Here is a 23810-nt window from a genome sequence, read left to right on the forward strand (position 1 = left end):
CACAACTGCAGAACAAGCAGCCACCTGACATTACAAGTTTTATAGCAGGTAAAAAATAACGCACACAGGGATGTTATTTCAGTCCGGTCAAACACAGGATGTTTTATTATCCCGTCATGCTGTCTTTTTAAAGGAACACTGTTAACTGTGCCTTGCAGAGATAAAACAACACGAGTTTCATCAATTGCAAAGTTGCAGTTGCAGTCAATATCAATCAACTAATTTTGAATGAAAGAAAATGTGGACATTTACTAGCTTAAATAGAAAAAAACTGAATAAAAAGTTTAAAAAAATAAAGACAAGATAGATCTATTTTTGCTAATTTTGCTATATTTATTATAAAGTTGTGATCTTAGCAATATTTTCTGTTACACAAATCATTTTGAACCAATGCAGAAATAAAACACATAAATGATGGTACACAGGAAAAGTACCTACAAATGATTTAAAGGCTTGACTCTAACAACACAATGTTGCACTTATTTCCTGTATTTTATCTATTTGTTGCATTTTTAACCAACAGGTGTTCTTAGGGAAGTATTGCTTTGTTTATACAGTATATGCTAATTAAGAAATCAGCTGGTAACCTGGTCTAGAGAAAAACAAATATGTTTTTATTTTTAGCTTACTAGAAAAATACACACAGCTGCACAGCTGTGTCTTATACAAAGTCGAACGGTCATTCAAGTGAATCATAGAATTTTAGGCCAAATCATATGTTTTATATTTAAAGCTCTTAATCTCAAAGTATCTCTTAAATGGAGATAGATTAAAAATTGCTGCAAGACCAATCACTCTGGCCTGAAACAAAAAACAGAATCCACTAAGATTCAAATATGAACATAGCAGTAAAAGAAAATTGATTCAAAAGAGTAAATGATTGTTAAAGAATTATCAAATAGGAAAGGAAAAAGTCAGAAAAAAATCCAACTCTGGTTTAAGATCTCCTCTTCAGTGTCTCTGAAAACCAACAACGTCTGCCTCTTCCTGCCATAATGGTAATAAAATCCCAGACTCAGTTATATTTACCTTGACATAAACCATTGGCAGCGTCTGTTTGGCTCGGCTGTAGTGTCTGGCCACTCTGTAGACGGTCTCAGGAACGTAGTCCAAAACCAGATTCAAATACACCTCGTCTTTCTGTTGAAGAGAAGAAAAAACAAGGACACTCGAGTTAAAACTCACAATCAGAAAAATCAAACAAACATTAAATATGTATATCAATAATATAAAATCATAACCAGGCTCATCTCAGTTGCCTGTTAAATTTTTCAGTGCGTTATCCATATCTTTTGCCTTTTGCAAGCCGATAAAACAGATTTTCATATCCTAAAAGAGAATCCATTGCATCTCCCTGGAGGACAGAAACCAGAGTCATGAGTCACAACGGCCTGAGCTGCACCAGCAGCCACAGGCAGTGACATCATTTCCTTGTTTCCTGGTTAGAATGAAGCAAGTCTTGGAGGGCAGAAGGTTCTCCACCCAGTTATTGTAACACTTCCTTTTTCCTCTGAGTACAACATCAGCTGCTCAAAACCGAGCCATCGGAGCATTAATGGAGACTAATAAATAAAAACTACAAATCATGATTCAGGAATGGAACAGTTGGAGACGGGACAGCAGAGGTCTCCATTTTCCTACTTACTGTCTAATGCTGAAACACTGAAATCATGACTGTAACAATTCCTTTGAGGTCGGAAACAACGTCAGATTTCATCCCTTCATAGCTTAAGTGACTCAATTTGACTCGTAATGCTTTTGTGACGCTTAATGTTTATTGTGGGTAAGGATCTACATTTCAAGACAAAATATTGCAGAAATTAGCTAAAAAAAAATATTACATCAACTGAAAACCAATGCAATTTGTGCAGCCCCTCTTAGAGTAATCTGCTTTAGCTGATGCATTTCTGCCACCTTGTGGTAGAAGTAAGACATTGCGGCTAGCATGTGAAACCAGACTTCTCATTACCAACGCTCTCTGGATGGAAACAATATTTACAGACAAGAGAGACATAGGGACATAAACATAAGATGATTTTATTTACTGGAATTACACTAGAATAAGTATTCGAAACTTTGGCAATCTCCCATCCCTTATCTAGGCATTAGGAAGTCAAATTAAAGTTTGACTTCCTAAATTTAGCTCTGTGCTTTAAAGATAACTTTCAGAGGCTAATGTTTTAGGTTAGTTGATGGAAAAGTTTTTAACTTGACTGTAAGAGTTAAACCTCAGATGAGCAGGTGGCATCACACACATGGATGAAAAGTGTGCACCAACCAACATAGTCGCCTTCACAGTTATTTTATTGGGAACATCATCGTAAAGGTTAAGAAAAATATTAGCTGGGAACAATCTGTATGTTTGAGTACATCCACATATTAATAAATCCCAAATTATTCTATATTTTAAAGTGAATTCTGGAAACAGCTGATTTTATAAATAATTTTAATCGTAAATTACACTATTTTAATGAGTATTTGGGTCAGAAATCAACATTTGAACCAGTTTGACTACCGAGCTGCAAGACATTATACAGTCAGGTGATCTTAGTAACATGTCTAGCGGTCACAAAATTCATAAGGTAAAAAAAAGCTACAGAAAAACAACCTGTAGGAACCTATAGCAGAGATGCTAACGTGATCTACATAGCTCAAAGAAATCTAACACTACTATCTCTGTACTGGACACACATTTCTCCCCTCTCTGATTACTACATAGAGCTCTGGGTTAAATAGACAGTAAATGAAATGAGATGAAGAGCCCAAGAACTCAGAGACAAGACAACCTGTAGATTAACATTTTTCTACAATTATGTTCACACTTTGGCAGTCAGCGCTTCCCTTTCCCAGCCATACATGCACGTCTGCAGCCATTCCCTCCATTGATAAAATTTGTGACGACTGGGGAGCCTGTTCCGCCTCCTGCTAGCGCCATCATTGCTATATTTAGCCTAGCAACAGCAATGACTCACTTCCTGCCTCACTGCAAAGCCACTTCCTTGGCTTCTTCCCAGAGGGATTACAATGCAAAGCCCTGATTGGCTCCTTGTTAACTCCCAGCTAAATAATAAGGCATCTGATTTTGGGGAGAAAAATGCCCGCAGTCACCTGAACAACTGGGAAAGCTTTTTTATCAATATTAATCTCCAGCTATACTTTACTAAAGGCTGGTTATGACTTATACTACATGTTGCGCAGAGCTTATTTCAGAATGTGTGGTTGTGCTTCATGTCATATGGACACATTGGATAAATCAGTTCTCAGGAAGCATATGGGAATCCATATGATAAGGAAAATGAGCACAGCAGTACATGTTAATGAGATCATAAGGACAGGCAGAAGGAAGGACGATGAGTGAGTCTCCACTTTGTCACACACTAATGAATATGCTTCCAATGTCGCACTGTGTCTAAGAATATATCACTAAACATGAGCAGAGGACACAGTTTGTCTCGCACTGCCGTTTACTTGCCTAAGTTAATCTTGTGCCAACTCTACCAGTTTGCTAGACCTCGATTAACCAGAGGCAGTGCTGCTCATTCACATTCTGCTAAACATATGGGTTTCTGGAATAAGAGCTGAGAAAGAGCTGTGGTCTTCAGAAAGCCACAAACAGATTAATCACATCTACTGTGACATGTAGGAGTTATGTGATGTGACCGGAGGACATAAGAACAGTAGCATGGTAATAATGGTGGCTCAGGGTCTGGCAATCGGAAGGTTGAAAATTCCCCCCAAGTGTCAATATTTACAGTTCAGCTCAAATGAGTTAAGCTTGATAAATTTGGGTTTAAAGTAATTTTTACCAACATGCCCAACCAGAGTTCTGACTTAAATTAAATAAAGAAACAGTTTGAGGCGTTAAAGATTAGCGTGATGGCAAGGAAGTCTCCCTACTTAGAGCATATGGCCAAAGATAAATAGTTACAATTCTAGAATAAACATGCAAAAATCTGGACAGTGATTATAAAAGTGTTTGGTTGCAAAGACGTTTCCAAAAATTGCTATGAAGGTTCAAATAAATAACTGACATTATTTTTAAAGAAAGTCAATAAAAAAAATTTTTTTCTCTTCATAGACATTACCACTGACCCAGCTCTACTGATCCCAGAGATTTTAACATTGGCACATAGCTGACCCGTTTTCCTACATTTCTCTCCTAGAAAAATCCAGTAAAAGAGCAATGGCTACCATTAACCCGTTACTCTTTCCATTTTCATAGAATGTACTCCTGGATGAAAGAGTCGCAGTTTTATGTGTCGGCTCTCTTCTTCTTGACTGTATGTTTTACATTTGGAATCTGTTATATGATTGGATTGAATTAACTACGTTTTTCTGTGTATATATTTGACCTCTATTACTTAAAATGCCTTAAGATTACATTTATTGTAGATAAATTAACTGTGTCAATTTGGTCAGACCAGCTTCCAGTGAGGGTTGAACTCCCACAGGTATGTTAATAACCTTTATAAACTGAATTTCTGGGTACAGTCAGGTGTTGAGGGGATCCATTTTGGTGGTTTCAGGGTCAAGTCTCTGTTTTTTGCAAATTATGTGGTTCTGTTCGCATCATCAGATTATGAAAACCAGCACCTCCTAATCCAAGACAGTGGTCTTAAACAGGAAAAGGGTAGATAGAGCACCTTCTCTGGTGGAGCAGATTCAGGATCTCAGGGTCTTGTTCACGAATGAGTGGAAAAAATGAAGGGGAGATTGATAAGCAGATTGGTGCAGTGTGTGCAAAAATCATTGTATATCTAAATATGCCCAGGGTATGAATAATTTCACACCTTCTTCCTTTATCATAGACCTCTGCATGCACCATCAACTGATGCATTCTAGTCAACAATATCCTAATGAAACATTTTTTCCTTAATGTTTTTTATGTTTATCTTACTTGACTTGATAAATGTAACTAATATTCTGTAGATATATTTTCTAGGTGACAGATGTTCTAATCTGATGTGTAATAAGCCCATTACTACCATGACTCAGTCTCTTTGTGACTCAGTTTGAGTTTAGTCCTTTCAATAAACATATTTATCTAATACACTGCTCCATCCTGATGAGCTAAAAATACTTTCATGGCTCATAATTCTATCCAAAAATGTGAACAGTTATTCTAAACAGGCCGACAAAATAAGCTTTTACTAGTTGTGGGCAACACGATGATAATACATAGGGAAGGATTAGAATGTGCCGACGATCTGCCAAAGCAGCGAGACTGTAAGATAGTTTATAAGGGGCACTGAATGTTTAACGCTCTTGTTCAAATTAATCAATTTTACTTTCCTTGTGAGGTAGGGATTAAACGGTTACTGGTTTGAGATGTTTGGTCTGATTGTCCATGAAATAGAGCATTCAGATGTTTCTCTTCGGAGATGAGCAGAAGGCAGAAGAAGCATGGCAGGGCTATTTCAAACACCAAAAAGCAAGAGTTTAATGTTTAAAATTTTTGTACCAGTATATCCCCATTATCTCACCAGAGTGCCCTTTACCCAAGTGATCATTGTTGTTTACCTCTCAATACAGGTATTATAAAAATCTGATCGCTTGTACTTGAAACATGATGCGAAAATATTTTTATTATGCACTTTTGCACATGAGAGAGTTGAGATGTGTGATTGTGAGCTGCTCTGCACTCTTAGCTACACTGCAATGATTACTTTGAGGCAAATAACGATAAGGGTAACTGTTCCACTCGAATGCCGCATTAAAACTTCGTATTCTCAAGAGGTAAAAGTCAAGCAACTATTTGCTTACAGCCCACGCTATTTGGAACAGCGGCCTTCATTTTAAATAGTCTTATACAACAGGTTAAAGGGTAAAAGCTGAAGCACACCGTATGCTCCGGGCCTGCCACATGTCAGTAATTGCACAAGACTACCTGTCCACATAATGACAGCTGTGGCAGCTGTAGTTGCGTGTCTGACAGCTGCCTCCCTGAAAGATGCATCCAGTGTGAACTCTCACTCCATGATTCAGGGTCTTCTTATTAAAGACCCTTCCATCCATCAGCCTGTCTGTAACTTTCCATCCATCGTCTAAGCACTGACTTTACCTTTCGCCTCCTTCACGAGCCCTCCCTTCTTTATCCCCGCTCACTCTAGGCTCTATGGGTGGTAAATCCTCATACCAACAACTTGGTGCACGTCTCCATAATTAGCCAAGTGACACGATGAGAGAGGTTAGAAGGGGGCAGGGGGAATAAATGAGCAGGAAAAGCAACACGGTAGAATTCAATGTAAGCACAAATTTTATGGATGTGATGATGAAATCAATTTGAGATAAAAAAATTTAAAAAAAGGTTTATTTTAAGTGTTACATGGAGAGCAGCCGTTTGTTTTTGGTAGTCTAACAGTCTCTGCAAATAAATTATTAGCCATGTATTCCCAGAGGTCACTGAGCACATGAGGTAAGAGGAAGCACTGAGGTGGAGCTTAAAGAATAGAGGGGACAGCTTGAGTAAATCTATAATTAACCAACAACCCCTGATCTTGCAAAGTTATGCCTCCTCACCCCATCCCCACCCAAACATCTCAGTCAGCTTTCTTTATACCAAAACTCAATTCAAACCTACGACCCCATAATCCTTTCCTTTAACTTTGGTAGGTGTGCTGCAGAGAGCATTCCAGGCTGCGATGTCATGGGTATAGTCCCCACAGCGTGTATGCCAAATCCATGTGTGTCTATATTTGACACGCAGACCTCGGCGGGCCTGTTTGTCAACCAGCTGAATGACACCTTCCAGCCTCTCAGTCTCCAGGAGACCCCCCACAGGTCGACAGAAATAGAAAGCGAGACAAAGAGGTGACTTTCCTGTCCTGATGGACGCGATCTACTGTTGGATTTGTCAAACGCACTGCCAGTCAGACACACAACAATTCTAATTGACATAGAGAAAGTAATCAACTAAAAGCTTCAACATCTGGTGATAATTTTCTTGAAAATTATCACCAGAAGATAAAAGGACAGTTTTTGACATTTTTTTAAAGCACAGATAAATAGAAGCATAGCAAATCCACTTATCACACTATTTGCATTAAGACTAATAATATTCACAGTTTGTTTTTAGCATATAGACATAAAAATATTGCTAGTTGGCAAATACATTGTTTAATACAATATCTTCTAAAAGCATTAATACTCTAAATTTTTCCCATTTTGTCACTTCTCTCTAAGTTGCCTAGTGACATGTGTGTGCATCTGTGAGGATTTGAGAGGGCAGCTGGGTGAATGAGGTCAACATGACTAGAAAAGGCCCTTCTCCTCCCTGAGCGGTGCATCTCTGCAGCTTCTCCAGAGTTATCATGGATCACTTGGCTGTTTTTCCAATCAAAGCTATCCTTGTTGAGCCAGTCTGTCTAGATGAGCGGCTATGTTTTGGAATGTTTGTGGTTGTGCCATGCTCTTTCCGTTTTCAGACGGTTCATTAAGCAGTACTTAACGTCCTCCCTGGCCTGTCTGCTTTGGTCAATTCAAACCTCAATTCATGATGCAGACTGTCCAATAATGTTGTCTGACAAACCTCAGAGTCGCTCACAGAACAGGTGGATTCACACTAAGATTAAATGAAATAAAGTAAACTTTTATTTAATAGAAAACTACTATAGACAACTGGTTGTTCTGCACGTCATTTAGAGTTGTATGAGTAAAGGGGGCTGAATACATAACTTATGGCAGTTTCAGAGTTTTATTTGTCAAATATTGTGAAAACCACGTCTCCCTTTTCTTCCACTTCAGAGAAAATAATCCACCACAAAAAGTACCAATAAAATACACTGCGGTCTGTTGTAACGTGGCTGAATGGCATCAGGTTTTAGGGGTGTATATACTTCTGCAAATCACTGAATGTTAAAGATGTGTCCCATTTCTAAAAGAACCCATTTTGAAGTAAACAAATGGAAAAATTATATCACAAAGTATATTTTAGTGGACCCCTCGTATTCTTTGAGGTTTGGGAACACAGTCACCTGCAAGTAGCCAAAATCCACAAACCCTTGAGATCCCCTCTATAGATGCTTATAAATGCTAGTTTTAATAGTTCAAACACAAACTATACTTTAATGCACACTAAGAAGAACAGAACAGTTTTTCTTATTTCACCTCTAGGACCTGCAGACAATTAGAAAATAATTTAGTCATATTCCACATAAAAATCCAAGAGTACTGAACGAGCCATGAATAGGAGGGTGTTCACTGGATAGCTAATGATAACAGAATAAAACGACAAGTAGAGGAGATGCTTTTCAATGTCCTGAAATCTTCAGAAAGAAATATATTAAAACCAATTATGGCAAACTCCTTGATTCCTCAAAGAAAAAGCATGCACATGAGTTGCATAGCATGAGTTATGTTCGCCAACACCTCTGACAGCTACAGGAGGCTAGAAGTGCTTCCCCTTTATGGATCCAACAGATATATTAAACCAGCTTCTTCAACCAGATGAATGGGAGCTGAAATGTTCATCTCTGACTGACCTTGTCTCCACTGGAGTAGAAGAAGTAGCGCAAGCGGACAATGTTGCAGTGGTCCAACTTCCTCATGATCTGCAGCTCACGATTCTGAGAATAAGAAATAAAACTGTTATAATGATGACCAATCAGCATGAAGTATCAGGAATGTTACTTTAATATGTTTTTGAGAAGGTCTGCAGTTTTCAGTTAAACCAGAAATACTCATTAATAATTTCTTTTATGGATAATTACACAACACAGAGATGGAGCTCTTATATGCCATTGCAGTAGAGTTGAGGTATATAAGCACGACCTTTATGAAAAACTATAAGCCCACAAAATACAACATGAGAGAAATGTGCTTAAAGTCAACAATAATGGCATACAATGGTAATTGGTTAGCACCGAAGAAAATTCTGAGGAAAAGTGCTTCAACAAAGAGAAGCCACTGGATTCAAAATGTAATCACTGGATGATTGGGGTATCCCCACAGAAAGTAACTGTACACTCAGAGAATTTCCAAGTGAGGACAAGAACTCAAAATAATAGAAAAAGATCCAACAGCTCCATTGCAGATCAAACTTTCTGCACAAATCTCCATTTTCCTCTCCTCCCTCCTCCCTTTAATCTCAGGGCTTTGTGGTGGCTTGATCTAAAGTGCTTGTATAACCTTTGCAGGCTGAGAACCCCAGTGCGGAAAAAAACACAAATGCAAGGTGGTCGGATTCAGAGAAAACAACCCGAAGACCACACGAGGAAGCTTAAAGCATGAACGAGGTCAGAATCCAGCCGGTTGCATAAAAATCCAGCTTTGATGTCGGAGTTGTATGCAATGGAGCATGTGGCCAGCTGGTTGCTGGGAGACACATAATAATATCTGAAACTTTATTGATAGTAGTCTTGTATACATGTGAGATTTTGATTCCAACAACAATCTCTACTGGATTTAAATAACTAAAAGGGTTTTCTGTGTGTTTGTGTTGTAAAGCGTCATAGGACATTTTCACTCATGAATAGAAGAAACAAACATGGCGTCATTTCATCAGTATTACATGGATGACTAAATGAGGAAATATCTGCGTCCAGACCTAAAGCAAAAATTGTTTAAATATAGGGTAGGGAGAAATTGACTTTATGGAAATTTATCACAATATTTTGTGGCACTGTTGTGATAATAAAAATTATTGAAAAAAAATAAAATAGTTACTTATTTTTTAGGTAACTGAATGGTTGTGATGGAACGTAACAGCATTCATAGTGCCACCGACAAATACTGTTCTTGAAAAACATTCCCATTTGAAATAGGCTTCATTATAACATTTACCTAAAGAAGTGTGATTTATATCACTAAACTGCACATATTAAATGCATTTAAAATTTTTACTGATATTTATTCATGCTCTTGTGAAACAGTGAAGAAAATAGTAAAATAACATTTCTGATGATACTGTCAGCTTTGGGGTTTATAAACATCATTAATTAGAATTTATTGAGACAACGATAAATAAAAATTCTCATCATAATTTTTTGTTTTTTACGATAAACAATATGATAAGTCACTAATTATAAATACGGTTCTTACTGATTTTTATGTCAAAATCTTCCAGAAAAAAATTCCATTTCTCTCAAGGTAGGATGAACAAATGGATATACCAATGGAAGGATGGACAGATTAAAAAAGGAATTAAGTCTTGAAATAGAAATATTTCTATTGTTTTATTTTTCCATACTAATCCAGACTCAGGACACATTTCATCAAAATCCATAGGTTTCCAGACTGCATAAGAACTCTGCATTTAATCAGAATAAATGAAAAACAAATCGAGTTTCAGGTTAGTGCTAAATCAGTGACGAGATATCAAAGATGCTGTTTCAAATCAGGATTGGAGCTGTTTTATGTCAGTTTTCCCTTAAAAACTAACTTAAATATAAAGGAAAATGTAAAATAAGACCATATTTTATAATGGTCTTCTTTGTGTCAGCAGCAAAGCATTGAAGAGCATACCATAGCTCAGCAGCCTTGTATAGATAATATTCTCAGTCACTTACAAGCAGACGTAAATTGTCTATAACCCCCTCCATCCCGCCTCCTGTCTTTCTGACTATGACCAACCCACTCAGAACCCCCCACTACTTCCACCACGTCATGACATCACTGCACGTAGGTCACAGACCCAGACATCAAACTATTGTGCACTGCAGCCAACGCCCTCGTCTTATTGCACTGGACTGTCCCGGGTGTGTCTTTGTCTGTGTGTGTGTGTATGTGTGCGTGCATTATGTGCGGAGGGTGATGGTAGCATATGGAGGGGGAGCAGGCAGACTGTTGAGTAAAGCCCAGCTCAGCTCTTGTTGTACTGCAGTCCGTCCTGCTGACCCGTCGTCCACCAGAGTCTCAGCAGCGCAGACACAGAGTGGCACAAATGGGAGACAAAGCCGGTGGAAACTGGAGGGGGGAAAAAAAGCCCTAATTGCAGGCTGCAAAGGGGTGCTACAGCTGAGCACTTCATGATGCTGATGGGACAAAACCACATCTAGCAGACTGAGCACATAGACCCAAAGCTTACCACCTACACAAACACATACTTCAATTTCCTCTTCTGCTTAAGGATTAAACTGAATACAGCCACAGAATAACTTGAGGGCACCATTTTTTAATACTGTGACTAAAACCCTAGGCATTTCATTTGGTGGTTATAAAGCATCCCACATATTCATCCATCTTTATTTAAATCTACATACCGGTATTTTTCTGAAGCCCCCAAAAGAGGCAGCTAATGCATTTATTGTCACAGCATTATGCTAAGAGTTGAATTAATTAAACAGTTTTCTATCAATGAGACAGATGGATCAATACCATCTATGGTATGTGACAGATTTTCATTGGCAGGTTCTGGATTTCTTAATCCACTAATGCAATGGCTGATAATAATAACAATAATAAAAAAATAGACAATTTAATTTCAATTTTATGTTTAAATTTATTAAACTGCGGTTTAGAGACATTTAACCCCAATCGTATTAATTTAACTATCAATTGTTTCTATGTTCTCTTTCTCCTTCCAGGTTAATCTGAAAGTTTTATAATCCAATTTAAGTAAATAATGGCCGCTTATGGTAGGACGGTTGGAAAAAAATATCTTCAGTGCTGCTCCAATATCTTCTTGTAATACAGTTGAATCAGCTGAATAAAAATCTGTATCAGTGTTACAAACAAACAGCCTCTGATCTCCTGCTTAAATTTAAAAGGAGAGAAAAACCTCTTAAAAAGCAGAGTGCTGCACTTTGCATCATATCAAAGTAAAAGTAATGGATATTAATGCATTTCCTGGGAAACTATTTTATGTCTGTTGCACATTAATGAACATTTGTGTTTCCATTAAGAATTTACAGCAGCCCCAAAATAACTTGCAGCTTCTGCCCTCGGTGTGATGAAGAAATGTATCTACAGCCAGGCTCAGAAATGCAATTTTTCCTCATTTCAAACAATTGCATCAAGGGTTTGATGAGGCATTGATCAGATTTCCTGAACTTCAGCTGACCTGGGAGCTAACAGCAAGTGCCATTGTTCATTAATGTTGCCAAAGACTAGCTGCCACCATTGATGCTCCAGCTCTTAGTGAGCATTCTGATGTGAGCATCCATTTTCCAATAGGCTGATATGCGATCCCTCAAATGGGAATAGGAGATAGAGCCTATCCCATAATGCACCACAAGCAGACTGTAACCCCCACCAGAACCGTCTCACACTTTGTCTCATCAGCTTCACCCTAATGCAGATCCTACTCATGTGATTACTTCAGCTTTGTTCGCACGTACAGGGGGAAAAAAATAACCTTTTTACTCTCGCACCACAACCAAAAACAAATTATCAATGAGAAAAAAATAAAACGTGGGAAGAAACACTTCTATAAGATTAATCTGAAGATGATGGGTTCTGTTTGTATGTGAAACTTGGTGTGCACACTATTGCATATGCTTGACAGTCATGTGAAGAGTCTTAGCTCTCATTTGCCTCATATTTCCTCACCAGCTGTTGGCGAGGAGGATCGGGCTGACTAAGTAAAAGGAAAGTTGGTTTCAGAGAGCCAGGAGGGGCGGAGGGCTGATGCAGAGGGTCTGCTTAACATAGCAGACCCTATACGATACAACAGCGTGTGATCTTCAGCTGATCACTGGCCTGTTTCAAGTAGCAATCCACTAACCACAGGCTCACAGAGAGCAGTATATGACTTCATCACAGCCAGTATGCAGAGTCACAAGGAGTGTGCGTGCGTCTCTGAGAAGCGCTGTGAATTCAGCAGCAGATGGTCGACCTCCATATCATTAAGTGACATCATTCTTCTTGTTTGGTTTCAGAGTGTGCTGCACTCGCACAAACCCTCAGAAAGGTTAAAAATAGGCCACAGCTCCGCGGAGGAGTTTAGCTGAACCGGTTGGGTTAAAGCGCTATAGGATACAGCTAAATTTTAACAGCTACTGAGCTGCAGGCTGGAAAACTACAGACAGAGCAGTGAGCGCAGATCTACACTGAGGAGCCGAACAGCAAAAAAAGCACCAAAGAAATATTCTATGTCCATGGTAAAATCAATAAATTCAATGTTTTTGTAAAATTTCTAATTGTTTCCAGTGGTGTCGTTCTGTTACGTTAAGGTGCAAACTGTTCTGGTAAAACACATTATAGGACAAAATGTGCTTCCTTTGAACACTTTAAAAACAAAGATGACTCCCTCAGTTCTTTCCACCACATATTTACTGGCAACTGCTGTTTTCAGTCACATTTTATTGTTAAAATTATCCCATCTAAAAAGAAGTTTAAAACTGTTGACTCACTTATTTAGGTATTTTCAAGGTTTCAAGCAGTTGGTCAGTTGCATCATACAGAGTTCTCTATCTTTATTTTTTTTTAAAACACCCAAATTTTAATTATTACATCTTCTAAATGGGGATTGAGAGCTTCTGTTAACATCCCTCTAAAACAGATTCAAAATTGGATTCAAGTTTGGGCTTTGACTAAACCATTTTAAAACATGAATGTCCTTTTATCTAAACTAATCATTTGTGGCTGCGGTGGTGTGTTTAGGATCGTTTTTAAAGATGAAGACAAACCTCCACCTTAGTCTCTACTTTTTTTGTAGCTTCTAACAGGTTTTCTTCAAGTTTCATCAATCATCTAACTCTTCATTGCTTCTAACTAGTTTCATTATAACTGCTGAAGAAAATCCGTCAGGCTCCTGAACAAATAAATATTAAAAAGTTCATGTTTGTTAGAGAGAGAAAAAAATCTCCTGGCAATTCTAAACACACTTCAAGTAAAAGAATACACTCCTTTGACACACATAAGCAATTGTGTTGAAAGCACAATGTTTTCTTTGTTGTTTTCTCTGGTTTTGGTGTTTTTTAAATCTCCCTTCAAGTGTAAAAGATCTGCATATTCACATTTACTCAGCTACATCCATTAACACGGCAAATGTTTGTGTTGGACATGTTGTGTAAGATGGAAATAAAACGTCATGACTAAAGTTAAACCCGAGAGGATGTTTGCACATCCTGCTTTCCTTTGCCTTTTTGTGTACACATTTTTCATGCATGTCTCACCTTAAATCTCTTATCTTGTAGGACCTTCTTTATTGCCACTAGTTCCCCAGAGTCGCAGAGTTTTGCTTGGTAGACGACGCCAAAGGATCCGTTGCCGATAACCTTCGTGTCTGTGTAGCTGACCTCCTGTGGCCTGTCGGGGCCTTGGCCAGGAGTGGCCACAACTGTCGTTACCTTGCTGCCATCTTTGTCTCCTACAGAACGGCACAAAGAGACATGCGGGAGTTTATGACAAAGTGGTGAAGCTTTTACAGAGAGCAAGGAAAGAATATGACAGCTTAAATATGAGAGATAAAATGAAAAACAAAAAAGATTTATTTTAAACAGATTCTGTGACAAAACCTTATGTTACACAAGAACTAAATCTTTGAGAATAACATCAGTGTTCATGAAGAGCCACTGGACGTTGTTGACCTATTTTAATATTGGACAATCTGCAGAGCCCTTTTTCATATCAGTGATGCATGATTTGCTGGTTGCCATCACACATTCTCTCTAGTACTTTTATTACTCAAGACGCCAAAACTGTAAAGAACATTGTTTGGCTATTTAAAACACATAGTAAGCTACATTTCTAAATTTTCCATTACATTTTCTGATGTTTTCCATCATTTCACAACAATTCCTAATAAATTTATAATAACCACCACTCATTTTCTGATCGTTTCTGATTAATTCAGGCAGTGTATGGTATTTTTCAGAGCTGAGCCATATTATTGCTAAAGAGAAAAAAAACACAATTCCTTACATTGTTATGTGTGTAAGGAACAGGTAGAAAACCAAATGACAAGAGACAAACAAGTAGCATGGATGAAGAAGTCAGCACAGGAAAACTTGAAAAATAAGCGGATGTTGAGGAAATCCTGGATCCTGGAGCTGTTACAGGTTATATCAGCTGTTGTTATGGTTACAGCTCCAGAAGAGGACAGTGACAGGTCTGAAAGTAATGAACCTAACGATGGTGATGTAGGCTGAGATCCTCGATCCACTATAATATCAACATTATGAAGTTGGAGGGCTAGTGTAGCTCAGAGTACACATTAGGGCTGCACAAAATGGCTGAAAACTTATCACAAGATAAGCGTTTCATATCAGACAATATGGATAATTATTGATTAGTTTTTTGTTTTAAATATCTGAAATACTGCCAAACTGGTGGCGTGAAATTTCCAGTTTTATCCACAGTTTTCACACCACGCCTTTGTTTTTTTTTGTGTTTTTTTTTCTAAGCAGTTATGAGGCACGGTGGCAAAACCTGAAACTGCTGCTATGCAAGTTACTCAACAAGTTGTTGCTAGGTAACCAAAGAGTGAGTGAGTTAGTTGATGCCTCCAACCTTGCTTAGCTTCCTGTGAGAGGTTGAGTAGCTAAAGTCTTTCCTCTGCCTACATTTCCCAAAATGCTGTGAGGTTCTGGATGGGAGTTTAGTGAATATTGATAAATATTCTACTAGATGTATTATCTATTGATTTTGATCACGTGTCTATCGCGATCGATCGATCGATCGCGATAGACACGTGATCAATCGATCGATAGATAGATAGAGCTTTATGGTAACTTCCTACAGTTTCAGGTGTAATGTGACGTAACATATTGGTAAATAAAAGTGGTATGATGTCACACTTGTATCTTTGCTGTATCTATACTGTACTGTTTAAAGTACAGTATAAAAATCTGCAAATGTCAGAGGTCTCTACAACAGCCACTGTTAAATAAAGACAAATTTAGAGGAGTACATTCTCCAATAAGTTTTAAAAATGTCCTGCCTCAGACACTACCAGGCCTTCTAGTTTGGTAGCTTTAAAGTTTTCACAAAGACTGTAAAGTCAATAAAAAAATACCAGGAATCCAGGTCCGTCATTCCAGATTTCACACGAACTTTGACCAGCTACCTTGTGAGTACAGAGTACAGTTAATATCTGACTGGTGATGGAATGGATCAGCCATAAGGCTCATTAGCTTGAAATACGACACTGACCTCTGACATTACAGGCATGCCTCACAAATATTTCACCCGACTGTTTTCTGCTGGAAAGAAAACAGCATCAAACTTAAGTAGTCGCCATTAGACATTAGAATACTCCAAGTTTGTCTTTAACACTTAAATAGCAAAACTGAGATGAGAACTGGAACATAAAGTCAGCAGCTTAAATTCTTTACAGATCTGAGTCTTATAAGAGATGCTTTAATTCTGAAGAGACCCGTTTAACTTCAGAATTACCTGAGAGATCTGGAAACATTCAGGTGCTCTTGGATGTTTGTCTTTCTCTGCCAAATCAAACCTATGGAAAAAGCATCCAGTGGGATGCATGACTCTCTAGTCATTTAAGTTTCCACTCAAAAATAATGAGTCATTCCACTGATGGAAGAAAGTAAAAGTATTGATGGCAGTTCATACCGGCAGATAAAGGGAGGATGGACTGATCAGGATGCTAACTGAAGCATCCACAGAAGAAATCAAAGAGGAACAAATATTAAATGAGGAAAGTCTTTTATTGGACATAAAGCAAATATTGGGAGAGGACAGACAAACACGTGGACTGGTAGAGTCAAACTGAAATAGATTCACCATATTAAAACCTTTACACCCTTTGTCCGCTAAAGACGGTAGCCACAGAACAAAGTTTACTAGTAGGTGTGAAGCAGTGGGCAGCACAAGCAGTGATTCATTAAAACTAATGACGTTGGTGTCACTAACAAGCGTTGTGATTTGTGCTAACAGCATGTGGTCATGGGATGTGAGCACCTTGATTGTGCCTCATTTAGAAAGGGGAGAAAAAAAATCTGGGGGTTTTCCCCTCATTTGTTCACAGCACACAGCTGACTGACAGCTTACAGGAACAGATGGCAGGGAGGCTGGCTACTCTTATGCTCTTTATAACCAAAGGAAACTCTGCATTATATATCTGAAAAAACAGCAGGAGAAATACAATTTAAGAATTTTTGTGCTTTTCAAAAATGACTCCATAAAACTGTGGGATTGCATTAAACTTTAAACAGGCAAATGCTGAAGTTACAATCATAGTCCTCTTCTATGTCTCACCACAAAGACCCAATCAGAAACTCCTATTACACTCATCCATTTTGCGTAATTGTGTGATTTGTTGGAGATTAGTCTATCAGTGCCAAGGCCCACTTGAAGTCCCACCCCCACCTACATATAGGGCTGGTACTGAACACGCAGACAATTCAGAAACCTCTTTTCACTACAAGCAGATTCAACTTGTTTTCTCTAATTGAATATAAAAACTTTTAAATTTCAAACATTTGCTATTTATGGTGTGTGTAGTAACATTATGATGAGGTTATATTTGTAAAAGATTGTGCCATTTTCCATCTTAAATTTGGCAGAGAAAGCATAGAACTAAAAAGGAAAATTGAGGAGTTCCCAACATTTTATTGGTCATTGGTCTCTGGCCTCCAGCTCCTGACGAAAGCGGTTCTTTACTCAGGCCCAGCCAAGAGATAACACCAGTTTCTCTGTCAGCGGTTACGGCGGTGGAAACAGAACTAGCACTACACAGACACTAGCCCCAGTTTTGGGCTAGTGGGAAAACCCTCCTTCTGCGCTATGGGGTTGGATTTGAGGTTCACAATACATTTTTACAGAAATTACTATCATACAGAAGAGTGGACAGATGTCAAAAGACAAAATGTATTTTTTGTTAAGATCCAAGATACAGTATACACAAACTGGGAATACCTCATTTGATATTCCTGATCCACAGGGGCATCATATCTTGAACAAGTGTTGCTAGGAAGCAGCAAAACAAGCATAAATCTGGCATTAGAAGATAAATGGCCCTTTAAAAGGCCAGTTCAGAGGTTTCTCTCCATCTGCCTCCCACAGCTTTCCCTCACAGCAGCAGAGCTGAGGGCTAAAGTCCACATTAGCTGGCAGTTAAAAGCACATTTATCCACTAGTGGGTTCCAGTACATGCTGCCTCACACCTGCAGTCTTTGGAAGGACTGAAATTTAACCCCGAAATTACCACAAAGGATTCGACCACCGCCGCAGCACATGTTCAGTCCTCTCTTACTCATCTTGCATTGGAAAAAGATTGCTTTAAACAAAATCTATTTCACACGCACATAAAAATCTACAATTAAATGTATTACTTCAAAGTAGTGATTATTTATTCCTGATAGTTTTAGTCAATCAAATTGATTCTTTTACCTCAAATATTCTCAGAATATGTTCAAATTTAAAGAAAGAGAAAAAAAAAAAATCAAAATTTTTACTGAGACTGTAAGAATTGTGGATGTTTACTGGTCTTATCAATCACCCTCACTGGCTGGCTGGGGTAATTTTCCAAGAGGGTTATTGATTCTGACACAAACAGGGCCTGCATGGGCAGACTTGCAAATGAGAAAGCAAACACCAAACAATCTTGTCACATGCGTGTTTTCCTGTTTATGTGTGTGGGTTTGTTTTTGCCAAGGTCTGAGCAGTCAGGACATAAAGTCTCAGCGAATGTGACTAAAAATCAAAGTGTGAGAGAATAAAAAAGATGAAAGGAGGTCAGAAAGACTTCGCTCTCTAGAAAGGAGCCTACAGAGAGTAACTGAAGGCAGATTTTGGAAGAACAGGAGAGTTAGTGTGCGTAAGAGGAAGAAAAAAAAAAAACTGCCTACGTATTCCAGCAGGGCCATTTCTATGACGCCTCTGCACTTCCTCAAACCGTGAGAAATGTCTGCCGACTCACACACACACACAGACAACTATGTAGAGCTCACAGTATGATCACACACTGGTGCCAACCAGGGATGACCATGCAATATGACCGCATTTTTCAATAGCTCATTTTCTGCTTTGGCTTCAATGACTGACTGGAAGCCTCGATTATGCAACAATAAGAAGAAAAAAAAGCCTGGAATTACTTTTCCATAACCACTAAATGAAGGATTAGCGCCTCACTACTTCTACTAAATTAAATCTCCATTCTGTCAAAGCAAGATACAGTTTTAATCTAGTAATGTTTTCACCAGAAAACTAAATGCAAACATCCTAAAATAAAAATAAGTTTCCACAACCCTGAACTTGAAGTATTGCTGCAATCATGTTATAAGAGAAGAAAAAGAAATTCTAAAATATAATTTCATCTACATAAGCCCTACAGTTCAGCTGCAAAGTCTAACAACAGGGACGGTCTGTGCAATTTCAAACCGGATCCATCAATAGTCAATTGAGGTCACCAGGCTAGCCGAGACCACAGCTGGAATCGGCTGACACAGGAACAGCCGAGCCGCTAAGTTGAGAGACAAAATTAAAGCAGGGTGTCATTCAAAGGCACCTCTAGTGTCACAGATAGAAGCGATGCAAGCTTTCTTCTATTGACCTGAGCCTGTATATACAGGAGGAAAGTTTCAATCCAATCACAGGTATTGGTTGAGATCAGATCGAGGCGTTCCGCCATCGATCCGTCCCGAGGGTCAGAGCAGAGCGTACGATGTTCCTGATTCATGTTGATTACAACAAACATGACACGATGTAGCTGAAGAGAAAATGATCAATCAGGAAGTTGGTTGGTCTAAAATTAAAGCATTTCTAAAGGTGACAGTAGCAGAACTCCATTAAATGCATCCATTAGATACATGTGAGGTCAGAAGGCTTGAGATTTAATATTTAAAACATTTTATTGTGATTTAATTATACAAAAAATAAAGTTGTGCATATTTTTGAAGTTGGATTAAAAATTATACTTGTATAAAAATACTACCAAACCAGGAGGCTTTCCATTTGTAGGCACCTCATCTTATTCCAAAACCCCAAATTGAAATTCAAGGCAACCAAGTACATCATTAACCCAAAGAGCAGCCAAAAAAGCCAATAGCAACTCTGGAGGAGCTGCTGAGATCCACAGCTCAAGTGGGAAAATCTCCTGGTCAAACAACTATTAGTTGCTTATTCTGAGCTTTACAAAATAATGATATGAAGAAAAATTTACAATCTATTTTGGGCTTAAGAGAACCCAAAATACAAATTTCTGGCTTCCCTGCAAAACACTATATGATGCTTTACTGGGAAGCGTATCAGTAAATGATACAATGGAAGGAGCCATTGTGGAAAAACCCCAATAGAGGCTGCATAGACAGGACTATGGGAAGAGGTTCACATTTCAGCTGGACATCTCTAAACATAGACCCAGACCTACAATGGAAGCATTTATATTGAAGCATAGTCATGTGCTATAATGGCCTACTTAAAGTCCTAACCCAAAACCCAATCCTAGATTCAGAATCAGTGAAAAGACTTCAAAGTTGATGTTCAAGAAAATCCCCATCCAATCTGGCTCAGCTTCAGAAATTCTGCAAAGAAACGGAGAACAGACGTGCAGCTGCAGCTAATTTCAAACAAAGCTTATTTTAAAAAATGCAGTCTCTCAAATTTGGTACAATACTGCACAAAAAGGGATTCCTCAGAGGCTCTGAATTTTAATCATTGTTCCATAATACTAAGCGTCAGTCCTCACTGAATAGATTTGTTATTAGATCAAACAATACTGCTTTCAAAAGAGTTTCCTGGGTCTCAAGCATCAGTATATGTCAAGAAAATATACAAGAAATGTTTGAAATGGCTGAGCAAAGGGTCCACATTATGCAAAGCCAAGGATATAAAGTGTGATGATGTTAAAGAAAACTGTTTAACGAGAAAGTTATTCTCATTCCTTAGAAGTGTACCAAGCTGTATTTAGCTCATGTAGTATTTTTTAAACTATAATGGTAAAAGTGTGAAGTAAATGCAAATATGGGACTCAGATATAGCTGAATACTATGTTAAATTATTTAATCAGTTTTAAGTAGAGCTACACAAAAAAAATAATAATAATCACAACTGATAAGAATCTGGTCAGATAAGTGTTTGGATGATAAAAAAAATAAAAAATTACATTTGGGTTTTTTTTTTTAAAATAAAAATTATGTAAATAGTACAGTACTAAATATTTACAAAACGCCAGATAAGTGCCAAAATCGGAAGTAAAAATAAGACAGAAATATTCTATTAAAACCCAGATTAAATATCTAACTTTATTAAATAAAATAAGAGTTTAAACCCAAACCAAATAGTCACAAGAAAACATAAATCAATATCATTCAACGGTACATTTCTGTGGAAATTATGCAACAAATAGAGTAAAGAATAGTCTCGTGCAGTTACTGTTGAAGCTCTACAAGGTAATCTGAGCGTAATCCTTCTGAACTGTTAAAAAAAATCCACATGGTTTTAACTCCCCAAACCTTTGCTCTGGGTTCATATGATTTGTGCCACATACGCCATAAACTGTCAATTCATTTGTACAATGCCAATAGATATTATATTGAAGTTAAGATAATCCTACCATTAACCTTAAAGGCAAAATCAGGGGTAAATGAGTGTGACAAGGCAAGAGATCTTTCATTTATTAAACCAAGCAGATGCTCGATAAAATGAAATAACGAGGGACAATTTTGTGGGGGGGTGTTGTGCAAATATCTAATAAAAAGCATTCATTTCATAAATGAAATGATAAAAAGCTAAACAAAAATCAAAGTACACAAATAATTTGACTGAGATGCATGTCCCTTCTGCCTGGCTTTCTAGTTACTAAAGCATTCATCGTCCACTTTCAAGGCACTGGATGATGCCGAGACTTTCCCACTTGACGTATCGGACTTCAAACCTTTAGCTCTCAAGTGGGTGATGATTTACACGCCTGAATAACAGCACGAGCAGACGTGTCTAAACACCATGTTGACACGTGGAGGCAATCACGTCCCGCTGCCGGTGTCCACCTGATGAGACGATTCACTGCATTTCTGAAATGTCCAGTAACAGGAATGTCAGTTCTGACACAAAGCAAACACGGCCAGGCCGTATCGAGATGGAGACAGGGGGTTTTGACAAGACATGACGTGGATGCATAGATTTTAGATATCACAGCAATGCACAGCCACCGAGCTGCACCGAGCTTAACTTGGTCAAGCCAGTTTTTTTAGTCTATTTTCTTGTCTGACGGTAACAGTTCTCGTCTTGCCTGTGAGCCCTGCTGTTTCAATCAGAATCAAAGAGTATAATTAGTTAATTTTGTTCTCATTATCACTAGCAAAATGCATGAGGGGGACAGCAAAGGCGAGGAGGGAAGAGGGAGAGCGCTGCAGCTTTGAAATGCTAAACAGGCCTCTCATTGTTCTTGGCCAGCTGCTTTAGCCCCCAAAAACAAAAACCTACGCGTGCCCCTGTGAATGTATGCACACATGCATGTGTACGTCTCCATCTGCCCGAGAAGGTTAGGGGGGCAACAGCATTCTCTCCGTGATTATACACACATGCTACAGCTGCTTTAGATCATCAGCCAAAGTATTCACACAAAAGCATACATGTGTAGTGTGTGCAGTGTGTGCACATGCAGCAGCATGGTGGAGGTCAGGGTAACAGACATGAGCTAAATGCATCTAGTCAAATGATACACTCTGCTATCGTGCAACTCTGAAGGAGTTTAAGAAAACAAGAAATATTAAAACAGCATTATAAGTTTCTTTTGGCCACTTGTTACTCAGCACTTACAGAAATATTATTTATATTGATAAACGACTTATTGATGTCTTAAATAAAATGAATCCAAGCACTAAATATGGACGTTCTGTGCACAGCAGGAAACATGAAAGCGTAGCATCTTGCTAACGAGAGGCAAGTAGGTGAGATTCCTCATCTAACCCTAATGATGTCTCTTTGCACTTTTATCAATACTATGTGTCATAAAGCATTCACACTATTGAGCAGTGAAAAGACCATGAGTCAGCAGAAAAATACAGCAGAAACTCTTCAAGACAGCTAACTACCTGCTCCTGTCACGAACCATCGAGCCTGCTTTAGCTGTCTAATCTGGTTTAGTGGTTAGTTATTCTGCATCTTCAGTTTATTTATTTTACTGCCACCACTGCTGGTGAGAAGATTCAGTTTTAAGACGTCAATAGCAGTTGCGGGAAATTACATTTATTTTTGCAACTTTGGAACAGAATGTTGATTTTGCTTGACTTTTCTACTACCAATTCTTCAGACCAGAGAAGGGAACTATGCAATATAAGCTCACAAACATGGACAAGAGTTTAACTAATAAAAACAATATAATTTGAAAGATCTCATTATTAGCATTGGAGTATGGCTTCTACTGCATGTGATAGAATGTAGAGTAATTCAAAGAACCAATGAGGAGAGATTGTTCAACTTTAGAGATGCACTAATCTGGCTTTTACAAGTCATTATTCATTTTCAGTTTTCTTCAGAAGTCTGGAATACAGATTCCAAATTTGGTCATTTATGGGGTTTTTCATAAGGGATATGAAAATACTGAGGTTTTACCATATGCTTATAAAAAAAATCCACTAGAAAGAAAATATAATCTACGGCAATAGCATTTACTTAGTGATATCAAAATATATTTAATATCACAAGTATAAAACTGTTATACATACAAATGTAAAACATTGTTAATTGAGCTTTACACAACACAATGCAGTAAAGGAATATTTAAAAAATAAATTCTGGAAAATACCTTCATCTTCTGCATGGTACATTTATCCTGAAATAAATGCCTTATAACTACAGCTTATACATAAAAGTCTCAGCACAAATTACTTTGTAAAGGACAGAGATAAAACTAAAGGTTAACTGAGTGGTAGCCAGTTTGGCTTTCATTGGGAGATGCACTGAGTGACCAGAAAAACAGTACATTCAGAAATCACCATAAACTTCCACAAACCTTAACGATAAATAAT

General features: G+C 38.1%; 1 protein-coding gene across 2 annotated transcripts in view; it reads right to left on the reverse strand.

Annotated features, from left to right (window-relative positions):
• Positions 1–23810, reverse strand: part of gsk3ba (glycogen synthase kinase 3 beta, genome duplicate a) — a 37855-nt gene that overhangs the window by 10577 nt on the left and 3468 nt on the right. For both annotated transcript variants that reach the window (XM_028022250.1, XM_028022251.1), the window contains exons 2-4: positions 14055–14248; positions 8481–8564; positions 1030–1140 (exon numbers count right to left, since the gene is read on the reverse strand). In XM_028022250.1, the coding sequence (XP_027878051.1) occupies positions 1030–1140; positions 8481–8564; positions 14055–14248 (389 nt within the window). The remainder of the gene's footprint in view (positions 1–1029; positions 1141–8480; positions 8565–14054; positions 14249–23810) is intronic.

The sequence above is a fragment of the Xiphophorus couchianus genome, chromosome 7 (assembly GCF_001444195.1).
Source record: "Xiphophorus couchianus chromosome 7, X_couchianus-1.0, whole genome shotgun sequence".
Lineage (NCBI taxonomy): Eukaryota > Metazoa > Chordata > Actinopteri > Cyprinodontiformes > Poeciliidae > Xiphophorus > Xiphophorus couchianus.